Genomic DNA, 23636 nt, shown 5'->3' on the forward strand with positions numbered 1-23636 from the left:
GAAACAAACTACCATAATCAAGGTCCAGTTCGTTGTTTATCCCACGAAACAAGTTATCTGCGTGTCCTCCATTCAGAAGACATTTCAGCTTTTTATCTTGATGTTTACAAAGCATCTTTTACATCCTGGACAATTTTAACAATAAAGACTCACCCAAGTGTTATAAACAACATTTCCTGGGTCAGCACTTTAAACAAACTTAAAATCCACCTAAAAAGGATCTGAATTATACTGACATTACAGTATTAGAATGTTTGTATACTAGTTGCTTTTTAAAATGTAGGCATATACACAGCAGGACAAATATTAAGTTTCTGTTTTTCTCTATATACCCATTTAAAAGTACAGTGTATCTGTGACTACCCTATCAAGGTCAGAAGGGTTAGACTATACTCAGAGACAGGTAAAAGCCTTTAAGAAACAATAATCACAAGATCTTCTATTTTCATGTGTGAAAGTATGAAGATCACTAGCTTTGCTGTGTTTCTGTAAGTTTCTGTTTGTAAAAGTGCAGTTGAAACATAGCCAACCTAATTCAAGATGTTAAAACTATGTTAAATAACATTAGCCCAAGCACTGAAGTTGAATCACATGGTCCCAGAGCTCTGTGTGGTTGGCTCCTTCTGATCAAAAGGATAGTGACCAACTAAGGTACTTCTAGAGGATATTAGTTCCCTAATCTAGAATGTATGATCACTAACCCTTAAGGCATAATAAAATGCAAAATAAATAAGTTGGTGACAATTTATTTAGAATGAATGACCTGTAAATTCTTCATAGCTATGGAAACGTGTATCTTGAAATTACCAGTAACAGGAATTTTCACAATATTTGATATGAAATCCTGGATCATATAGAAACTTATAATAGACAAATTTAATTCTACTACCACCCAGTCTTAGTCCTTTACTTTCCCCACCCCCTCCCCTCCAATCCAGTTTCTATTATCCAGGACTTTTAAATGAACTATTATATTAGGTTTTCAAAGAAATATAACCATGATGTGATTCTTCCATCACTTAAGTCAATGCAAACTGAAGACCTTACTCTTCTATTATACAATCCTTCCCCTAATTCCCAAAGTTAAGATTCTGCTAAGGTATATTTGAAGTACGAAAAGTCAAACCTTGGGATTTACTAAAAGACCTAAAAACCTTTATTATTATTATTTCTTTGGTTTCTATACACTCCTTTGGTTTCTATTATAGAAATAGGAAGTTCTTGGGGTGCCTGGGTGGCTCAGTCGGTTAAGCATTTGACTTCAGCTCAGGTCATGATCTCACACTTCATGAGTTCAAGCCCCCCATCAGGCTCTGTGCTGACAGCTCAGAGCCTGGAGCCTGCTTCAGATTGTCTCCCTCCCTCCCTCCCTCCCCTCTCCTGCCCTTCCTCCACTCATGCTCACTCATGCTCTCTCTCTCTCAAAAATAATAAACATTAAAAACAAATTAAAAAAAAAAACTTTTAAAGAAATAGGAGGTTCTTAATCATAGTCACATCCATGAAATCTTCTCCTGAAATGACACAAACCAAAGTTTTTGTGCTTAAAATGTTAATTCAAATTCCCTGTTTTAAAGAAAAAATCACCATCAACAATACCTAACAATTATAATCTGAGCCATGTAAAGTCTAAAACAACTATGAGGAACATACATTAGTGGTCATTTTTAAGCATGTTTTATGATGATAGAATTAGGGAGGGAGCTAGTCTATTTAAGATATGGATCTGTTCCTATTTACAGGTTTACAGGATGTGCTAAAGAATACTTTGAACTTCTGTCTCCTTAAAATGTGATAAACTCACAGGCTGAAACTTGCTTTTATAAATCTCATTCCTAGGTCTTATTTAATTTTGCTTACTTATATTTCCTATTGACAAGTTGTATGCTATTTGCAACCAACAGTCCAATAATACGCCCTCTGAAACCTTTGTCTTTGTCTAGCAGAGAGAGATAAGACTGACGCTGGAGGTAAATGGATGGTATATGGGTTAGGTTGTTTATAATAAAGCTTCATTATCTTGAAGTATTATGAATTCTCAGACTATAAAATATCTTCAAACTATTATATACATAGTTTTAAGGTTTGGAAATTGTTAAAATTTCTAAAAAACTATAGGAAGGCAAAAGAAATGCTTCTCTTACATCAATTTCCATTACATTAGAAATGTACTTTTTTCATGTAACCTGCCTCTATGAATTAAATCAAAGAGATTGGATAATTACATTCAGAGTTCATGAAGGACAAAAATAGTAATATATCCAATCCATTTGAAAGTGGTATGGTTTTGGCCTTAGAATTTTATTTTAAGGCCAGATTATGAGGCTGCTGCAAACCTGGGAAATCTATCAGATGCATAAGATGAAAAAAGAAGAGAGAAATATGAAAAGACAAAAGTGGATACATTTTCCATTTTGTACAACCATTCAGCAGTAACGTAACAAGATTCAGTTAACCACTGGTTAACTAGTTAATCATACAAAAGTAAACATTCAGATTTCTCTCTCTCTACATGAATCACATCATTAATGTGACTTCTAGACATTTTGGTAAATTAAAATACTTGCATTTGTTAAAAACTAAAAGTGCTTTTAATTATAAATTACATTAATTACAATTACAGAATCTTAGGCACTTAACTGAAATTAAGGCATGGGTCACTGTAGGCATATTAAAAATGGTATAGAAAAGTAGTTTTATCAAAGTATCATCAAAGACTGAAACAGGGTGCCTGGATATGTTTCCTTCTCAGTGTACGATTACTTCGTCTGATTCTTTTAACTGCAATCTATTTGGATGGCTTGGGTAGGATGATAATAGACAGCTTTTACACAAACACAGCTTTTACACAAACCTTCTCTTGAGACATCTTCTGAGTGATGCATTAACATGTTAAAATCATGAAAATCTTTCCAAAATTACAATGATATACATACCCTTTCAACACAAAGCATTTGTCATTATCACTGATGGCATACAGCTTAACATCATTTCCCTTTCACAGAATTATTCAATTACAACCAACACTACGACTAGTGACTCAATATAATTTCTCCCAAATTCTCCTAACGTGACCAATCCTCTATGTATAAAAAATGTATACCATCAATTTGCATGACAAAGAGTTCCAGTATCTAACAGGCTTAACACTCATATCTCAGTCATGGCTGCCTGGCCAGGAAAATGAACATCATGATGGACTCCTGCATTCTTCACATTGTGCTCATGGACAAAGTCAGTGTAGTTTCTATGTGCAGGCTGGGGTGGGGACAAGGCCCTTGTGTTCCACTGGTTTCCACCACGTTGACAGCAGTCACTGGCAGCAGAGAGCCTGGATGGTTGGGGAGTGGGAGGGGAGCATAGTTAGTCTACAGGAATAGGAGAAAATGAATGTGTAAGAGGTAACAAAGGAGAAAGGCAGTGTGACCAGCATGCATCACTGTTATGAGTAGTTATTGACATCTACTCCATGCAATGACATTCAAGAATAAAGGGAGGGGGAGGACAGAATCAACAGTTATATGTAGTAGAAAAGCTCAATATGGAAATATGAATAAGTAATCAGAGACAGTTAAGTGAATTAAATAGAGGAAATTTCACCGAGAGCAAAACACTCTATCTGTCCCTGATGCTGGTATCAAAATCAAAGGTAGAAATGTTTTTGAAGTTCTAATGAAAAGGAAAAAAATATTTATAACTGACTTCACTCAGATATTTAAAAGGACAATTTGGGGTGCCTGGGTGGGTCAGTTAAGCGTCCAACCCTTGATTTCGGCTCAGGTCATGATCTCACAGTTCATGAGATGGGAGTCCCGTGTTTTGCTCCGCACTGACAACGAGGAGCCTGCTTGGGACTCTGTCTCCCTTTCTCTCTGCCCCTTCCCTGGCTCATGCTCACACACTCTCCTCCCCCCCCCCGCCAAATAAATAAATAAACATTTTAAAAAATAATAAATACAAGGCCAGTTCTAAATTACGGATAAAGGCACACATAGAAAAGGGCAACTGTGAGAATTATTCCCCAAATTAAGGGATTTCACAAAACTGAAACTCAGGAAACAAAATTCCACAACTACCTTCAGAGGCCATGTAATTTTACATCAATGTTTCCAATTAACAATGGAGAATTACTATTCCTTCTAAAATCAAAGTCCACAGGACCTCAGAATAAAATTCAACAGGTACAGATAATGTGATGAGACTATAAAGCCCCTCCAAGGAACAGTTTAGTAAGTATATTAAGAAACCTTTTATCACACAGTGCTATAGAATAGACCTGCAGAACTATGAGAATGAAGCATGCATACAAGCAGTTCCTGGTTAGAAATAACCAGAGTCCTCCAGTAGAAAGAAAACATTTGTCACGGTTCAGAAGATCAAGGTTTTTCAACACAGCAATAAAGGCAGCACATATTTAAGACAATTACAAAGGAAAAAAAAAAAATCATCCCAATTATAAAAGAGGTCTAAAACTAGACTTTTAAATATGACACTTTTCTAACTCAACTGAAACATGAATCTTCACCTTTCCTTAGGGAAATTGAAAAGAAATTAGCTAAAAGGATTTTAGAATAAATTTGAACTTTTTTTTACAATAAAATCATCTTTTCTTCAACTGATATACAATTTGTTCATCAAATCTATCCCATAAAATTCATGACCCTCAACACACTGACTCTGAAAACTTAGGACATTAAATTAGGTTTATGTTCTCCCCAATATATGCAAGATTTCGCAAATATTATTCGATTTTGTTTTTGTTGTTTATAAATGGTTTAATGGATTTAAAATACATAAACTGTTTCTCAAAAGGTGATACTCTAAATAATCAAGACTCTAAATATCTACATTACTGATTATCAAATCATTTACTGAAATAATGGTGCCATTTAGAACATACTAGCAAGAGAAAGCTAAACAACTGAATGTGAAGTAGGTTTAGATTAAAATGGTTAAAATTTATCTACCTGATTATAGTCTATTATTCTGCCCAATTGTTCAAATCTAGGGATTTCCAAATTTTATTAACTTATCACTTTCTAAAGGAGGACTGTTTTATATTCACTTAAAAGCATTAATAACAAGCAAAGCATGCAGAAACAAAAAGTGAAATAGAAAATGCACTTTAAATTCAGGCTGGGGAATCCATTAGCTCCAAAACAGATCAGTTGTGTATTCAGTTCCACGCCACTGCTGACATACACTGAGACTCATTAGGTTTTCAGGATCATCATTTTACTCCATTTCAGCAAAGGAGGTCTCAGCACAAGTAAATGAAGGAAGGACACATAGCTCCAAATTTTTCATTTCCCTTGAAATTCAATACTCTCAGATTCAGTATTGTCTATTTCTAAAGGTTGTATCAAAGGAACTTAGGGCCTAATGAATCAAATTAAACAGATTTAAATATGTGCCCATGAAAATCAGAAAACTCAATAAAGATTTAGTGTCATAATATAGTATGAAAAAAAAAAAACACCAGAAAACAAAAAAACCAGACTCTCATTCCATATTAGTATAAAAGGTAAGCATGTATTAAGGCAGTTCTTTATAGTTTGAAGTCTCAGTACTGGTTTCCTTGCCAACAGACTTGGTGTTAATATCAAGGCAATAAAACATAGCTGCTTACTGGAGCTGTGTGTTCAGCAAGAAACTTAAGAACTGTTTCTAATGGCTTAAAAAAATAAAGACTAAAATCTGATATTTAGAAGCCTCACTGTTTATACTTGAAGTGTGTGTCCACATGCACACACATACACAAAGTTCTCCTACCACACTCTCAGGTAAAGGAAAAGGGGGGAAAAAGGGGGGGGAATTCCCTCAATCTCAGAAAGTAATCAAATTATTTGGAACTGAGGTAAAAATATGCCCAACCATGAAGAGCAAAGCACCTTGCAAGTTAGTTAAGCCAAAATAACAGTGAAAAACAATTACATAGCAAAGACTGAAAATAATCACCAACCACTGTTGACCCACCACCATGAAGGAAGAACTGGTTGCACAGAAAGCTGACCAAAACCTTGAGATCACCACAGAAACTCATTAGATTTCAGGTATAAATAAACTAAGAGCAAGAGAAAAAAAGAGAAAAATCCTATAAATTATCAAGGTTCATTTCACAGACATACAACTTGAACAAATGATGCAACCAACATGACCACTTAATCAAATAATTCCCTACGAACCCTCCAAGCCACATATATTTATTTGGGAAACAACGAACCCTACTGATTACAGTCCAATAAGCCACAAAGTATTCATATTTGTGTATGAATCTAAAAAAAGACCCTGGAAATCTAAGCAAATGAAAGATCTTCTCTGTCATCAGATTCTCTCTCCAATCCCCAAAATGGAGTATTTCATGTTTTATTAGATTAGAATCATGTTTCCCTTTTGGCTTTATCTTCAGTCTCTAATGAAAAAACTCATCCAAAACAGTAGCGTTATGTTGTGTGGAATAACATATAGCAAACACATTTTCTTTATGGATCCAGAAAAGGTTCTACTGGACTAGCACTGAAGTCGTTTCAAACAGAGAACCAGCCATCAGTCTCCCAATCATACTAACCAAAATAAGGAGAGCTGACCAATGTTTTTCAATTAAATAACTGCATTCCATTCTTCACTTATATCCCTTGTTTTCCCAATTCCATTCTGACTGTTCAATAATATGTTTCTGTTCAGCTTACAAATATGAATAATTTGCTTTCAATCATTTAACGTGTTCTAAGATTATGGGTTGGGAATTTAGAATACATTAAGCAAGTAACATTTTATTCTGGTTTAAGGAGTTAACAAACCATTTCCTGTCATGCTGGTCTGTTCCAGGATTCCTTGGAAGATTCTCTATCTCTGCCAGCACAGGACCAGAGGGAACAGAAGGAACCACAGGTAGAGTAGATTTCACAGCCCAAGCCTTTGGACAGAAATTATAAAAATCATCTATTTTACTTACATAAAAGACTTCGTCACCTATAAACAGAACATTAAAATGGAATACTATCTACATATTGAACAAATAAAGTGTAAACAAATGCTTGAATGTTATAGACTACCTTAGAGATAACAATAATCTATCTAAAAGATCTATCTCTAAAAGAGATAAATAATAATCTATCAGTGTCTTATTCATTTTATAGGATTTACAGGAACAGAAAATGTTCTATAGGATCCCTGTCCCATTTATAACATCATAGATAATAAAATAACAGAGGGTTTCATTTTTGAGCCACTTTACAGATAAGAAAAACACACAAAACTTTCCTGAAGTTATACCACTATGAAAATTCAATTAATAATACCACTATATGTCATAATTAACTACAGTGTTCTAGTGCTTTAGAAGCTTAAGATGATCTTACCTGTTGGGAGCCATTACTCTGAGCGGAAACATTGTTGTGAACACTGTAATGGGGAAAAACATCTATTAAAAACCATATATAAAATTCTAGGGCTTCACACTGTAAGATAACACTATACTAATGAAAGCAGCTTTATTTTTAAAGACATTGATTGTTTTGTTGCAAATAAAAATTACTGTTGGTTCCAAAACTAAGAATGTAAGATGCTCAGAAAACATTTGCTTTCGTAGACAAACACTTGTTTTTCTATGATCTGCTCATTTGAGATTTGTATATACCTGTATTTTAACTGTGCTTTAAATATGTAGTTCACTACTAATCTTATTCATTGGACAGGATCTGTCAAAGATAGCAAAATGAAGAGCAGCACAAATGATTCCTTAAATTCAAGGCATTAAGCACAAATATCCACATGAACTTATCTGTGCCACTTCTTTTGTATATTCACACCCTCTCACAAGATCTTCCAGTGTCATCAACAGCTCAGCATTTTATAACCCAAAAGACCTTAGTACAAACTTAAAATTAGAAACCTTTCTGTATACTTTCTGCTCCAAATAACTTATAAATGTGTCTTTAAATTTTTAGCTTAGGCTGTACTCATTTTCCCTGCTCCATCCCTTCCCCCCCAAAAGCACTTAAAAACCCCAATCGTGGGGTGCCTGGGTGGCTCAGCTGGTTAAGTGAGCAACTTTGGCTCAGGTCATGATCTCACAGTTCGTGAGATCAAGCCCTGCATCAGGCTCTGTGCTGACAGCTCAGAGCCTGGAGCCTGCTTTAGATTCTGTGTCTCCATCTCTCTCTGCCCCTCCCCTGCTTGTCTGTCTCAAAAATAAATAAACATTAAAAAAATAATAATAAAAAATAAAAACTCCAATCTATAACAAAATAAAAACAAACCTCAGAGCAACTTAAAAAAAATTCAATAAAATAACTCAAAAATGACATATTATCACAACAAAACGAGGGAAAAAAAGAGTTTACTAACTTCACACTTTCCAACATCTAACATAAGCATACTTGCATGTATGAGGTAAAGAATTCAACTAAGGCAACTGAAAATATATTCAAAATAATGTATGTATGTATGTATGTATGTGTATACATATATACACACACATATATGTATATATGTATTATATACATATATATGTATATGTGTATATACATATATATGTATATATGTGTGTGTATATATATTTACATACATACATGTGAGTATGTGTATATGTATATGTTTACATACAAATATATGCATAAAATTCCTTGAAAGTGAGAAAATAATCTACAGATTTAACAAGAGCACTATGTCCCAGGAAAATGAGATAGAGAGTTAAATGCATTCAACCCATTATTATTAAAATACTGATTTTCAAGGATAAGGAAAGAATACTTAAGGTACCCCAAGAAAATTAAAAGGAAATCACTGCCAGTATCTGGCTGGCATAGACTTCTCCATAGCAATACTCAGTATCATACCGAGCCACAATGTCATTCTAGTAAAAGGAAACACACAAAGCTTCTCAAACCAAACTCTTAATACAATATCTAAGAGCCTTTCTTAAAGGGGTGAGAAGAAAACAAACACTATCTGATGAAAGGCAACAAATTAAGAAAAGATCTCAAGAATGAAGAGCCCTTGCTAAAAGACTAGATAATGAAAAGTGAACCCATTTTATAGCTTATCATTTTATTACCTACATCTCCATTACAAGTTGAGTCACCAGAACTTGCACTAGCATTGACTGGGTTCAAATTCAAGCCGTGCCACTACCAGTAGCTAGTTCTGCTCTCTAAACTTAAGGTTCTTCATCTGCGTGAAACTGTTACAGGAGGATTAAATGCATTAATATTAGCAAAACACAAATAAAACTGACGAAAAAAAGCTTTAAAAAAAACACTAGTTAGTGTGTAACTTCTGTCAATACAATCGTAAAGTATATACTTGTCAGGTACGATTTCTTTTGACTAATGCTACTGTTCCCAGAACACATTATGCTGGTTTAAGTAACCATAATCCCAAATATTATGAAATCTCATCCAACCTGCTTGGCTGGATGATCCCCTTGGTTACTCTTTGAAGCTTTTTCTTTAAGTGAGAATAACTCCAGCAGGTGATGAATAAAGATGAATAATAACATTAAAAAAAGTACTTATAATAAGTGATCTTAACTGGATCATAGTTCCTGGTTTCTAAAAATTTGAAATGTAGAAAGCACTATTTTCTCATAATTACATTCTTTCACTTCCACTAATATAAAAGTGAAACACTTCTCATTACTGACCTTATCCCAGTTTCCCCTTTCAAAGGAACACCTACAATACCTGACCCCTTTTGCTCCTATACTCTGTATTCATCATTTCCTCCATCATTTTTTTCTTTTCTTTTCTTTTCCACCTTCAAGATTCTGTCTGCTAAACCTGTACAAAAAGTACCAATCACTGCAATGTGGACTATCCTTTAAAATGTCACCTCTTCTTAGGATACTCTATATTAGTCAAGGCTCATGGGGAATAGTTAGGAGATAAAATAGTACAAGGAAAACGACTGACATCAGCCAATTTAAAAACCTGTTACTCAAATAGGCACAGTACAAGGTCAAGAAGCTTTTTAGGTCAAATAGCTGTGCTTTTTCAAACAGTCCTGTTTTCCATGGTTCACTGGAGCAAAACTGTTCATGCAAACAGAACTACAAGGGCAAGAATGAAAGGGTATTCATGCCAGTCCAAACTCAGGTCCTCTCAAGCAGTGTTATGTAGACTGGTAAATAACCTTCAGGAGAGCAGGGTCCCCCTCTACATTTAATTTCTAAAAGCTTATTACAAAAAATAATAAAAATAAAATATCATTATTTAAGTATCCCATTTCTGGTGCAGTTTCCAGAGCCAAAAGCATTATTCAAGGAAAGAAAAGAAAATTTTGTCATTAAATTAATCTAAATTCTAGGAAAGAGATTATAAAGCTATACTCAAGTTTTGGGTCAGAAACGTGTATTTCAAAAAATTTTTAAAGAAGGATAAATTCTTGCAAACAAGAACCTTAATTTCAACTATATATTATTGCTTGAATACTTTTACATTTCTGCTAAATTCACTAGGTTGTCATCTTTATTTTAAGCTCTAATATGCTGTACTAGCCTCTTTTTCAGGTTAAGTAAGACATGATTCATTAAACAAAAAACAAATAAAATAGTTTAAAAAGTATAGAATGCCTCTAACATTGCTCCATCATCTTTCTTAAAAGCCTAGCTTATAAATAACTACAATGAAAATAAAAGTACAACTCACAAAAAGCAGAAAATTGTTTTTTACCTAATTAAAAATTCACAATAGAGAAAATCACTTACTTCCTCCTTACTCTATTCATTTATTTATATTTAACAACCTACTGACAGCTAAAGAAACATCAGAAGAATCCTTATTCAAGAAGCAGAGTATTTTTATGGTGAATCACTAATCAGCCTGACTCTAATGGCTTTCTAAGTGTGGAGGGAAGGGGAAAAACTGAATAGGACATCTCAAGGAGAGGCTGGCCATACTCAGCACCCCACAACAAATAATTTCTACTTCTGAAGAAGCTCTAGTCACACATCTGCCATATAAGAGTAGACAAGTTCAAAAGAGTTAATTAGATTTACAAGTACATCCTGAATCTGAGACACTCCAAGAGACTGGCACATAATAATAGTTGAAAAGCATTATATGAAACTATACACTGTAATATACACTATTAAAATTGAGTCATCAAAAGTACTTCTAGAATGGTGGTTTGAGGACCCTTCCTGCCTGTGAAACAAACATTTTAGCTGGTGAAAATTATTAAAAACAATCATTAAAAAGCATACATCAGTGAATAAACCATTTATTCAAGGAAATCTACTGAATCTCAGAGCTGAGTCTGGCATTTGAGCCACAATTTGCTCCCCTTCCCCATTCCCCCAAGTTCAATGTGGTGGAAGCTTTACTTCACGTGAGTGCAGCCAAGAAGACAGAGCTCTCTCCAGGCAATCCAGACTTTAAATCAGCTATTTTAAAGATGTTCAAGAACGAAAAAACCAAATCTAAAGAAGTAAGTTGGAAACACTGTCTCCATAAAAAGAAAATATCTCTTGGGGCATCTGAGTGGCTCAGTCAGTTAAGTGTCTGACTTTGGCTCAGGTTATGATCTCATGGTTCATGAGTTCGAGCCCATATTGGGCTGCTGTCAGCACAGAGCCTGCTACAGATCCTCTGTCCTTCTCTCTTTGGCCCTACCCCACTCACATGTGCATGCTGTCTCTCTCTCAAAAATAAATACACCTTAAAAAAAAAATGAAAGTATTTCAAAGTGTATAAAAAAAGATAATACCATTAAACAGAGAATTTACACATAAGAATCAAACAGAAATTCTTGAGTTGAAATGTACAAGAACTGAAATTTAAAAATTCACTGAAAGAACACAACACCAGGTTTGAGCAGGTTGAAGAATCAATGACTTGAAGACAGGTCAACTGAAATGATCTATTTCTGAGTAACAGAAAGAAAAAGAATGAAGAAAAATGAACAGAGACTCCAGTACCTGTGGGACACCATCAAATGTAGCAACGTGCATGTAATGAGAGTCCCAGAAGAAGAGGAAAGGAAGGAACAAAAAGATAATCTGAAGACATAATCGCTGAGAACTTCCCAAATTTGATAAAAATAATATACCAGGGAAAAGCAACCAGAAGAGGGGTCCCTAGGTGGCTCAGTTGGTTGAGCTTCCAATTCTTGATTTTGGCTCAGGTCATGATCTCATGATCATAGTACTGAGCCCCACAACAGGCTCCACGCTGGTTGTGAAGCCTGTTTAAGAGTCTCTCTCCCTAACCCTCTGACCCTCTCCCACTCATTCACACATGCACTCTCTCTCTCCCTCAAAAAATAATAAAAAATAAAGTCAGACATTTAAAAAACAAAAAGAAAAAAAGAGAGAGAAAAGCAACCAGAAGAGAACTGGACTGTCAATACTTGTATCAAACTTCAAAACAAAAAAATTACTAAAGGGCACATCCAGCGTGGCATGCTTTTGTGGGCCTTCAGTCGAGCAGACCCAGTGCGGTTGCTGAGCCCCGCTGCCTCCGATCACCTGCTGTAGACTTGGCTGCACCATGGAGCACCTTGACAAAGCAGCGCTAAATGCACTACAGCTGCCCAACTTCAGAAATTAAAGTTCAGGGGTGCCTGGGTGGCGCAGTTGGTTAAGTGACTGACTTCAGCTCAGGTCATGATCTCATGGTCCGTGAATTTGAGCCCCACGTCAGGCTCTGTGCTGACAGCTCAGAGCCTGGAGCCTGCTTCAGATTCTGTGTCTCCCTCTCTCTCTCTCTCTCTCTCGGTTCCTCCCCTGCTTGTGCTCTATCTGTTTCTCAAAAATAAATAAATGTTAAAAAAAGAAAAAAAAAAAAAAGAAAAAAATGAAAGTTTATTAGCATCTACCCTGAAGACGCTCCTGTTCTTCACAGCTTTAATGATCACTGTACCTCGTGGGTTGTATTTCACGACTAAATCTTATGCTTTTGAAGGCGCCTTTGGGATGTCCAATAAGGACAGCTATTTTTATGCTGCTATTGTTGCGGTGGTCATCATCCATGTGGTGTTGGTCCTTTTGTTTATGTGGCCTGGAATGAAGGCTCACGACAGTGGCGTGAAGACAAACAGGATTAAATCGAACATCACCTTTTGATAGCATTAAATTGATTTTTTAAAATGGTAAATGCGCCTGGGATATTGATGATTTCAATAAACTTGAGGCCATGTTAAAATCAATAATAATAATTTTAAAAAATAAAACAAAAAAATTACTAGAGAAAAAGAGTGACATTTTATCATAAGAGAGTCAAACAATTATAAATATATATGCACTTAACAAAAGCCCCAAACTGAAAGAATTGGAAGAGAGAAATACACAACTAAGCAACAGTAACTGGAGGTTTCACAACCTTACTCTTAATAATGGATAGAATTAGCAAAAAGGTTAACAATGAAATAGAAGTCCTGAGCAGTATTACACCAAGTAGACCTAACAGACATTTACAGAACATAACATTCAATAACGGCAGAATATCCATTCTTCTCAAGTGCATATAGACCATTTTCTGGAATAAGCCATAGGCTAAACCATAAAACAAGTTTCTTTATAAGGATCAACATCATACAAAGTATGTTCTCTAACCATGTGGAATAAAAGCACACACACACACACACAAAAATAAGAGAGGAATAGTTAAGATATTCACAAATATGTGGAAATCAAGGAACACATTCCCAAGTAACCAACGGGTCAAAGAAGAAATCAAGAGAAACAGGAAAATAATTTGGGATAAATGAAAATACAACATACCAAACTTACAGAATGTGATTAAAGCAGCGCTTGGAAGAAAATCTATAGCAATAAATGTTACGCTAAAAAAGAATAAAGACCTCAAATAACCTAATTTCCCACCTTAAGACACTAGAAAAAGAAAAGCAAACTAAACCTAAAGCAAGCATAAGAAATGAAATAATATAGCAGAGAGAAAATCAATAAACTTGAAAAATGAATAAGAATCAATGAAACCAAAAGCTGGTTCTTTGAAACAGCCTACAAAATGGACAAACTTTTACCTAAACTAACCAAGGTGGGGGGGATGGGGAGGGGACCCTCAAATTACTAAAATTAGAAATGAATGAGGAGGGGTGCCTGGGTGGCTCAGTCAGTTGAGAGTCTGACTCTTAATTTTGGCTCAGGTCATGATCTCGTGGTTCGTGGGTTCAAGCCCTGCATTGGGCTCTGCACTGACGGCATAATGTTAGTGAGCCAAATCCAGCAACATGTAATATAAAGAATTATACACCATGACAAAGTGGGGGTTATCCCAGGAATAAAATTAATTGCTTATCTGCAAATAAAACTTTGTTCTTTGAGCTCCCTGTGTGCAAGAATCCTAATTTATTCATCTTTATATCCTCAGTCACAGGCCAATAACAAATGTAGGTCATTCTCATTATAAATAGTATATCCACCCCCCAACCCAGTCTTTATTTCTAAACTGCTTTGTCAATTTTATCTGGCATTACATCTGTTCCCTGCTATATTCCCAATGCTAAGGAACAACTTAATACGTTGACAGGTCTTCAACAAGTATTTGTTTAATTAATGACAGCAACTACATGAATTCTAAAACATGTTCCTAAGTTGTAAGACACTACTCACCTGAATTCTTCAGGTTTTGCTGTACTTGCTGACATGGGGAAAAAAAGAAAAAGAAAAGAAAACATCCCATTAGTTTCCTCTTATATGGTAAGCTGCTTCACTATTCATAAAAGTAAATCTGGACTGATTGTTTTAGGTTTGTTTATTTTTTGAGAGAGAGAGAGGGAGTAAGCAGGAGCGGCAGAAAGAGAGTGAGAAAGAGAATCCCTAGCAGGCTCCCCACCATCAGTGAGGAGCCCAACTCAGGGCCTGAACCCATGAACTGTGAGATCATGACCCGAGCTGAAACCAAGAGTCAGATGCTTAATCACACAGGCACCCAGGACTGTTTTTTCAAGCCATGTTTCCCAACTATAGATTTAAAAACCTTCTTTTGATAAAATGTTCTAGGATTCACATCACTAAAATCAATAGTGACAATTATTTCCATTTTAAAAATAAAGCAATAAAATAAATACCATCTTCTTTTAAAACAGAACCACCTGCAAGCCTCCTAGAGTGAGTTATGTGACAACAAAATAGAACATGAGAGGTGACTCAGGGTTTTAAACCATCACAAACTAAAATGGTCTCATTAATAGCTATATATTATTTGATTTATAGCCACAAAACTTATGAATATAAATCAGTTTTTTAAGTCAAACATCAGATCATGTTACTGGACAACTGGGATGACCCTAACATCAGATATACTTAAAATTCAATCTGTATTTTGATATAAACTTAGATTCAAAACCAAACACAAGTTTTAGTTTAAAATCAAGCTTTTTATTACATAAATTAAATGTACAATAAATTTAAACACTATTTAACAGAATCTTATTATAATGTTATACGAAATAACATTTTTTAAGTTTATTTTGAGAGCGAGAGAGAGGGAGCACATGCACGTGCATGTGCACAAGTGGGGGAGGGGCTGAGAGAAAAGAAGAGAGAATCTCAAGCAGGTTCTGCACTGCCGGTCCAGAGCTGGACTTGGGGATCAAACCCACAAACATGAGATCATGACCTGAGCTGAAATCAAAGAGTTGGACGCTCAATCAACTGAGCCACCCAGATGCCCCTTGGCATAATTTTTACTTAAAATGTATTCATCGTAAACCAGTGGTTTTTTTTAAAGTTCCTAAAGACATTTGAGAGTTGTTTTTTTTTTTTAAGTAAACTCCACACCCAGCATTGAGCCCAACTCAGGCTTGAACACAAGACTCATATCAAGACCTGAACTGAGACCAAGAGTCAGATGCTTGGGGTGCCTGGTTATCTCAGTCAGTTAAGCATCTGACTCTTGATTTATGCTCAGGTCATGATCTCAGGGTTTGTGAGATCGAGCCCAGCGTCGAGCCCAGCATCAGGCTGTGAGCTGACAGCACAGAGCTGGCCTGGGATTCTCACCCCCTCCCTCTGTCCTTCCCTTGTATGTGTGCTCTCTCTCAAAATAAATAAACAGCAAACAAAAAAAAAGATGCTTAACTGACTGAGCCACCAGGCGCCCTGAGAGATTATTATGAATGCAAAAATCAGGAAGTCAAAAAGGGAAGGGAAGGTGTTAATCTACAGAACTAAAATAGCACAAACAAAAACTGAACACAAATTCAAAATAGTGTCTGAACTGGGATTAACACAAAGTTTAATCTCAGCAACAACATAAGCAATTTTTCCATTTTCTTATATTGATTCTGTCATAACCAAAGTTAATTAACAAGGGCACTTTAGTTGACTGGAATAAGCTTAAGGTTCAGATAACTTCCTTTCAAGTAAACAATACCAGCACACAACGGACTGTCAAGGAAGAACTGTCCTTTGAAACAGGACTGCATCTCACCTTTCATTTGTAGAGTTCGTCGAGAATATCGTTTGCTGGGTCTTCTTTCAAAGGATGTTGATCTTCTTGCTTTATTGGTTTTTGTGGTCTGATACTCAGTTTTCCCACTAAAATAAATGAGGCATATTAACAAGAATAAGAGAATTTGAGGCCTACAGTAATCAGATACACATGAGAAAAAGTCTATATTAAGACTGTCCTTAAAAGAACCCGCCTGAGCTTCATCCTGAAGGAACTACGACTAACAGGCTTGATGTCTGTCTTTACCACATCATTCTTCTACTCTTTAGGCTTGTGCGAAATACGCAACGTACAAATTATATTGTTTTTTTTCTTAAACATGCATATAACTAAGAATATACTGAGTAAGTTTGGAATATCTGTACTCTTATGCAACTCTTTTCCCATCCTTATTCATTTACCTCATGCAAAATATGCAATTAACTCAAGATTTTCTGTTATTTATTCTAATTGTGATACATTTTTCAGATAATTTTCCAGAAATATTTACAACTATTTTCCCATTCTCTTTGATTTGCATTTAAATTCTGTTAAGAAAATGCCTCCTCACTTTTAATACAGGTAGAATAGAGCTCTACTTACATGAATCCCACCCACACAATCAACTATCAACAATATGGAATAGTATCCATTCCTACTTTAAATCACAGAGACTCTCATGACATGCTGAGAACTCCTAATGATCTACTCTCAGGTAAACCAAAACATTTCTAATTTATGACCAACACACAAGGAGTCTATAAAAATAACTTCATTTTTATAAAGGACCAGAAATGTTACTCAGATGCATTTCCCACTCAGCGCACAATACCTTTTTCTATATGGTATTCAGCTAATGGATGGAGACTCTTTAAAAACTCTTATTATATGAATTTAAATGGACGATTAATATATAAAGTAAATGTCAAGAGGGATACAGAATCCATTATATCATTACAATGTTTTATTGGCTATTCAAGAAACTACAACCACGCTGTCAGCATGGAGCCTGCTTGGGATTCTGTCTCTCCCCCTCTCTGTCCCTCCCCTGTTTGTTCTCTGTAGCTCTCAAAATAAATAAAAATAAACTTTAAGAAAAATGAAATTACAACCCATAACAATACTACTTTGTCTTTTAATCTGGCCAGTGGAAAACATTGGAAACCACTTTGTTTCTATGCCTTGGTTTCTACATCTGTAAAATGAGAGGTCAGCCTAAACTTTTTGCTTTATGAAAGAACAGATATTCTTTCATATGAAAATTATGAAAGCAGATATTGACATTCACCTATATCTAAATCGTGATCCTAGTCGAATAAATCCCGATCGATGAGAACTCTTTTGGACTGGGCCTCGGAGGCGAAAGAAGGCATGATGTTCCACAGCACATTTCCATAAATGTTTGCACGCTTTTGGATGATCCAATCTAAAGACAAATGTATGCTCCTGCTCTTTGCCCTGGAAAAAAAAAAAAGGATGTAAAGAGAGGTAATTACTAGGTTAAACAGTCCTTTCTGTCCCTTGTTACTCAGCTATAAATACAATCACAGCAATACCAAGAACAGAATAATAAAGCATCTAGTTTGCTCCCGGAAACTAAGACATTCTCTATAGCTACCTACATAAAAAGGCAGAGTTGAAATCAAGCTGTCCACTTTCACAGCCAATATAAAATTATTCCTAAGAGGGTCATCTCTACTTACATGATCTCATTTCTTAGAGAAACATAAAAATGAGGCTTTATTTGCCATACTTTGGGATAAATATATAATTATCATGTAAAGGATCATACAAGATGTGGCAATATATATCAACAGACTAAAAAGGTGCACATTCTTGGGGCACTTGGGTGGCTCAGTCAGTCAGGCATTCGACTTCGGCTCAGGTCATGATCTGACAGTTGGTGGGTTCAAGCCTTGTGTCGGGCTCTGTGCTGACAACTCAGAGCCTGGAGCCTGCTTCAGATTCTGTGTCTCCCTCTCTCTCTACCCCTCCCCCACTCTTGCTTCTGTTTCTGTCTCTCAAAAATAAATAAAAATGTTAAAAAAAAAAAAAAAAGAAAAAAACGGTGCACATTCTTTGTCACAGTAACCATATTCCTGGGAATCCAAATAATAATTAACATTCATAGGCACTTTTTAAGGATTTCACATGGATTAATTCAATGAACAGATATTATCATTAGCTTCATTTCACAGATAGGGAATTGAAGCTCAAGAAATAAAGCCCAAGGTCACAAAGAAGAAATCAGAACCTAACTATTTGTGCTCCAGGACCTGGTTGTAACAATTAAGCTTTACCATCTGTTTAGGGAGAAATATTTTCTTAACACCAAAATGTATATCCAAAGATTTTCTTCACAATCTCATTTATAATAGTAAGTATTACAATAAAACACTAAATGTCCAAACACAAATATCAGTAAATAACATTAAAAATGATACAAAAAGATAAATGAGGGGTGCCTGGGTGGCTCAGTTGGTTAAGTGTCCAACTTTGGCTCAGGTCATGATCTCAAGGTCTGTGAGTTTGAGCCCCCACGTTGGGCTCTGCGCTGACAGCTCAGAGCCTGGAGCCTGCTTCAGATTCTGTGTCTCATTCTCTCTCTGCCCCTCTCCTGCTCACACTCTGTCTTTTTCTCTCTCAAATAATAAACATTAAAAAAATTTTTTTAATAAATTAAAAAAAAGATAAATGAATAAAAGATGAATGAGTAATGCACATTGTTTATTCACATTATAACATACCATACTATAGGTTAAAATGAATGAACTGATATCTACATGGCTACACCTATTTAGGTAACTAAGGAAACTGCCAAAAATATATTATATATATATATATGATTTCTGTAAATTTCAAAAACAATTCCACCATGTATTATGATGTATTATATTGGGAAAAAGAGGAATGACACCCTCAAGAATGATGGCTAGCTAGAGGTTATACCTCACTGTACTGAACACAGTTATTTTTTTTTTAAGTTTATTTATTTTTAGAAAGAGCACGAGTGGGGGAGGGGCAGAGAGAAAGAGAGAGAGAGAGAGAGAGAGAGAGAGCGCACACGCGCAGGGGAGGGGCAGAGAGAGAGAGGGAGAGAAAGAACCCTGATGCGGGCTCAAACTAACAAACCATGAAATCATGACCTGAGCTGAAATGAAGAGTCAGACGCTTAACCGAATGAGCCACCCAGATATCTCTGAATACATGGTTATGGTTATGCCAAAAATGTTACTCTAGATGAGTAAAATGGGTATCAGGTTTTCTGATACAACTCTGCAGTACACTTCGAATATTTTACAAATTAAACTATATTTTAAAATGACAATCTATATGTAGTTATTTCATGACCTTGATATAGGCAAAGATTCCTAAATTTGAAGACACAGAAAGTACTGACCACAAAGGAAAATAGTTATAAACTCTATTACATTAAAATTGAAACACTCTACCCAAAACATACTATTAAAGGAGTCAAGGCAAGCCAAGAAGATACTTACAACACACAGATCTGCAAAGAACTGATGTCCACAATACATAAGAACTTCAATGAGGAAAAAGAGCACATGACCCAAGAGAAAAATAAGCAAAGACTTGAACAGCCACTTCATAAAAAAGAATACTTAAATATTAAATATATAAATAAGCACTAAACAAATAGTGATCAGGGGGAATGCAAGTGAAAACCACAAAACCATTCTATAAACAGAATGGCTACAAGGAAAAATACCAAACATTAGCCAAAAAAGAACAAATGGAACTCTCTTACATTGTAGGTGGGAATGCAAATGTGTATCAACACTTTTGAAAACAGTTTGGCAGTATCCACTAAAACCAAACACATGCATACCCCTAGTCTTCAGACCAGCACTTTTAATAGTGAAAACTAAAAACAACTCAACAGTCCATCAACAACAGGATGGATAAATAAGTGCAGTCTATACGTAAAAAGGAATATTACTGGGGTGCCTGGGTGGCTCAGTCGGTTGGGCGTCCGACTTTGGCTCAGCTCATGGTCCTCACAGTTTGTGGGTTCGAGCCCCACTGGGCCTCTGTTTGACCAGCTCAGAGCCTGGAACCTGCCTTCAGATTCTGCGTCTCCTCCTCTCTCTGCCCCTCCCATGCTCATGCTCTATCTATCTCTGTCTCGCAATAATAAATAAACGTTTAAAAAAAAAGGAATACTATGTAACAGTAAGAACGAGCCTACTATAGCAACCAGCTGCCAGAGGGCCAGGCTCACAAATATAATAAAGAGAAGTCAGACACAAAGAGAACAGTCAGGTTTTCGTTCAGATTGGAGTTTAAGATATAACAAAAACCAGTGTATGGTGGTAAAGTCAGAAGAACAAGAAAAATACCTTTGGAGGACTATACCTGGTGGGAGGCACAAGAGTGTATAATTCTAGTAGTAGTCTATGTCCCCAACTAGGTGCTGGTCATACAGGTGTTGGTGAAAATCCAACAAGCTGCCCACTTGTTTTTGCACTTATCTGAATGTATATTATACTTCAGCGAAATTGACGAACAAAAAATACACATAGAAAAAACCATGGAGAAACATATAACCTCAAAGGAGGAAAAACCCTTCCATAATCCATGAAAGACTGATAAATTTGCCTATTTAAATTTTTTTAAAGCATGTGGCAAAAATCACAATAAATAACATTAAAAGATGAACAACTATTAGATACAGTATTTACAATTTCTATGAAAAAGGGCAAAACAACCAGTAAGAAAAAAGGCCCAATGACAAAATGGGCAAGGGTATGAATAGAGAGTTTGGAGAAAAGGAAATATAAATAACAAATATATGAAAAGATGTTCAATATCACCCATAAAAACACAATACAAATTAAACCTACAGTGAAATTCCATTTTTTACCTTTCAGATTAGAATGTGACAACTCCCTCTGAAAGAAACAGGTTTGATCCTTCATAGGATCTCTGTTATCTAGGACAAGTGCACATAACCATTTGAACCAGCAAATCCACCTCCAGGAAACTATCCTACAGATATTTGCCGATGTACAAATTCATGCATATATAGTGAATAAATGTTGAGAATATATTAAATAATTTAGGGTACATCCACACAGAATACTATGCAGTTTAGTTTGCTTTTTAATTTAAGAACAAAGAAGCATTCTACATACAGATATGGAAAATATTCCAAAAGTTATAATGTAAAGTTTAAAAGGGTAGTACACAGTCTAAAGGCATGGTAACTTCTGTATAAAAAATAACAGATACACATATTTGCACATGTGTGTGTGTAAAATACCTTCAAAAGATATCCAAGAAGGTAATACTATATAAGATCTAATTTAAATGCCATCAATTGTAAAATGTGCATTTTATGACCCAAATAAGAACAAGTGTCACCAATTAAATTATGACCATATTTCCTTATCACAAGAATTGTACTTTATTCTTCCTGAAAAATGCCTTTGGATTTCTATACAAATATCATGCAATCTCATATGTGCTTACATAAAAAGGAAAATCGTAAAATAAGTTTTTACATATGAAATCTGCAGCTTCTGACTCATTGTTAACTAATTTGTTGATGATACAATGATCATCCTCTGTGCCATCAGATTTAATTTTTTTTAATGTTTATTTTCAAGAGAGAGACAGAGACAACGGAGTGCAAGTGGGGGAGGGGCAGAGAGAGAGGGAGATACAGAATCCGAAGCAGGCTCCAGGTTCTGAGCTGTCGGCACAGAGCTCGACGCAGGGCTTGAACTCACAAACCATGAGGTCATGACCTGAGCTAAAGTCAGACACTTAACCAATGCACCCAGGCACCCCAATAGATTTCTTTTTTTTTTTTTAATTTTTTTTTTTAATGTTTATTTTTGAGAGAGAGAGAAAGACAAAGCATGAGCAGGGGAGAGGCAGAGAGAGGGGGAGAATCCAAAGCAGGCTCGAGGTTCTGAGCTGTCAGCACAGAGCCCAACCTGGGGCTCAAACTCATGAGCTATGAGATCATGATCTCAGCCAAAGTCAGATGCTTAACTGACTGAACCACCCAGGTGCCCCCTCAATAGATTTCTTTTTAAAATGCTCTGTTGTCTCTATAATTTCCTTCTAAGCTGGGTGAAAGGGCAATCCTTTGCATTGTCTTAGTAATAAAACTTAGTAATATCACTGTTTTGTCTAATTTTCCAAATCTTCTTTTAGGTTTTGCTAAGTAGTCCTTCTCACACATCATTATGCATACAATTGCTGAACTTGCTTTTATCTACATCCATCTATATGTATATATGTTTTTCAATTTATTTCTTTGCAAGGAATAAAGTTATTATTTTTTTTTAGTTCATTCATGATTCTGTGAGTTATGACAAATAGCATGGAGTCTAGGAACTACCACCAAAATCTGGTTATAGAAAAGTTATCTCATTCCCCTAAATTCCCTTTGCTATTTCTTTGTAGTCAAGCCTCCTCATTCTCCCTAATCCCAAACAGTGATCTATTCCATTATTATAGGATTGCCCTCCCCAGATCATCATATAAATGAAATCATACAAGTCATAATTTTCTGAGTCTGGCTTTTTTCACCTAGCATAATGCATCTGAGACACATTCATGTTGTGTTTATCAAGCAGAAACTAGAGTTAACCGGAAAAAAAAAAAAAAAGTAAGCCTTAACTGAGAAGATTTTATTAAAGAATATGAGTTTGGAAACCCTTATAAAAGAATACTAGGAGTGCCTGGGCGGCTCAGTCAGTTAAGTGTCCAACTCTTGATTTCGGCTCAGGCCATGACCTCACAGTTGTGAGATCAAGCCTGGCATTGGGCTCTGTGCTGGGCATGGAGCCTGCCTGGGACTCTCTCTCTATCCCTCTCTCTCTCTGCCCCTCTCCAGCTTGCATGCACATTCTCCCTCTCTCTCAAAAAAAAAAAAAAAAAAAAAAGAAAAGAAAAGAAAAATTAGACTTGAGTTACCACATAACATAGTCATTGTTAAATAAATAATGCAATACAATTCCTACCTGATCATCATCTTCTACAACCACCAGGGTTAATTTATTCTTCTTAAAATCCAACCTGGTTATCTTGGGCCTATAACAATATTAGAACAAAAGCCAGATTTCAAATAAATGTCCTCTAAATTAAAAGAAAATTTTTGCTGTTATTTCCAGTATATCAATCATCTAACAGCTGAACTGTAAATTGATTAAGAGGGTGTTTACCCTCTTTACCTATACTGCCCACCAACAAAGCCTCTAATCT

The 23636-nt window shown here is 35.6% G+C and overlaps 2 protein-coding genes across 2 annotated transcripts in view; one reads left to right on the forward strand and one right to left on the reverse strand.

The window, feature by feature from the left end:
- The window catches only part of EPB41L5 (erythrocyte membrane protein band 4.1 like 5), a 142109-nt gene that overhangs the window by 64984 nt on the left and 53489 nt on the right, over positions 1-23636 (reverse strand). The window contains 6 exon segments of the mRNA XM_030325470.1: positions 6801-6916; positions 7362-7404; positions 14576-14603; positions 16398-16504; positions 17686-17855; positions 23396-23465. Of these exon segments, the coding sequence (XP_030181330.1) occupies positions 6801-6916; positions 7362-7404; positions 14576-14603; positions 16398-16504; positions 17686-17855; positions 23396-23465 (534 nt within the window).
- On the forward strand, positions 12492-13145 carry VMA21 (vacuolar ATPase assembly factor VMA21). The gene is given in 3 exon segments (XM_030325469.1): positions 12492-12546; positions 12798-12983; positions 12986-13145. Coding segments are annotated over 3 exon segments (303 nt in total). The 3' UTR covers positions 13048-13145.

Source organism: Lynx canadensis, chromosome C1 (genome assembly GCF_007474595.2).
Source record: "Lynx canadensis isolate LIC74 chromosome C1, mLynCan4.pri.v2, whole genome shotgun sequence".
Classification (NCBI taxonomy): Eukaryota; Metazoa; Chordata; class Mammalia; order Carnivora; family Felidae; genus Lynx; species Lynx canadensis.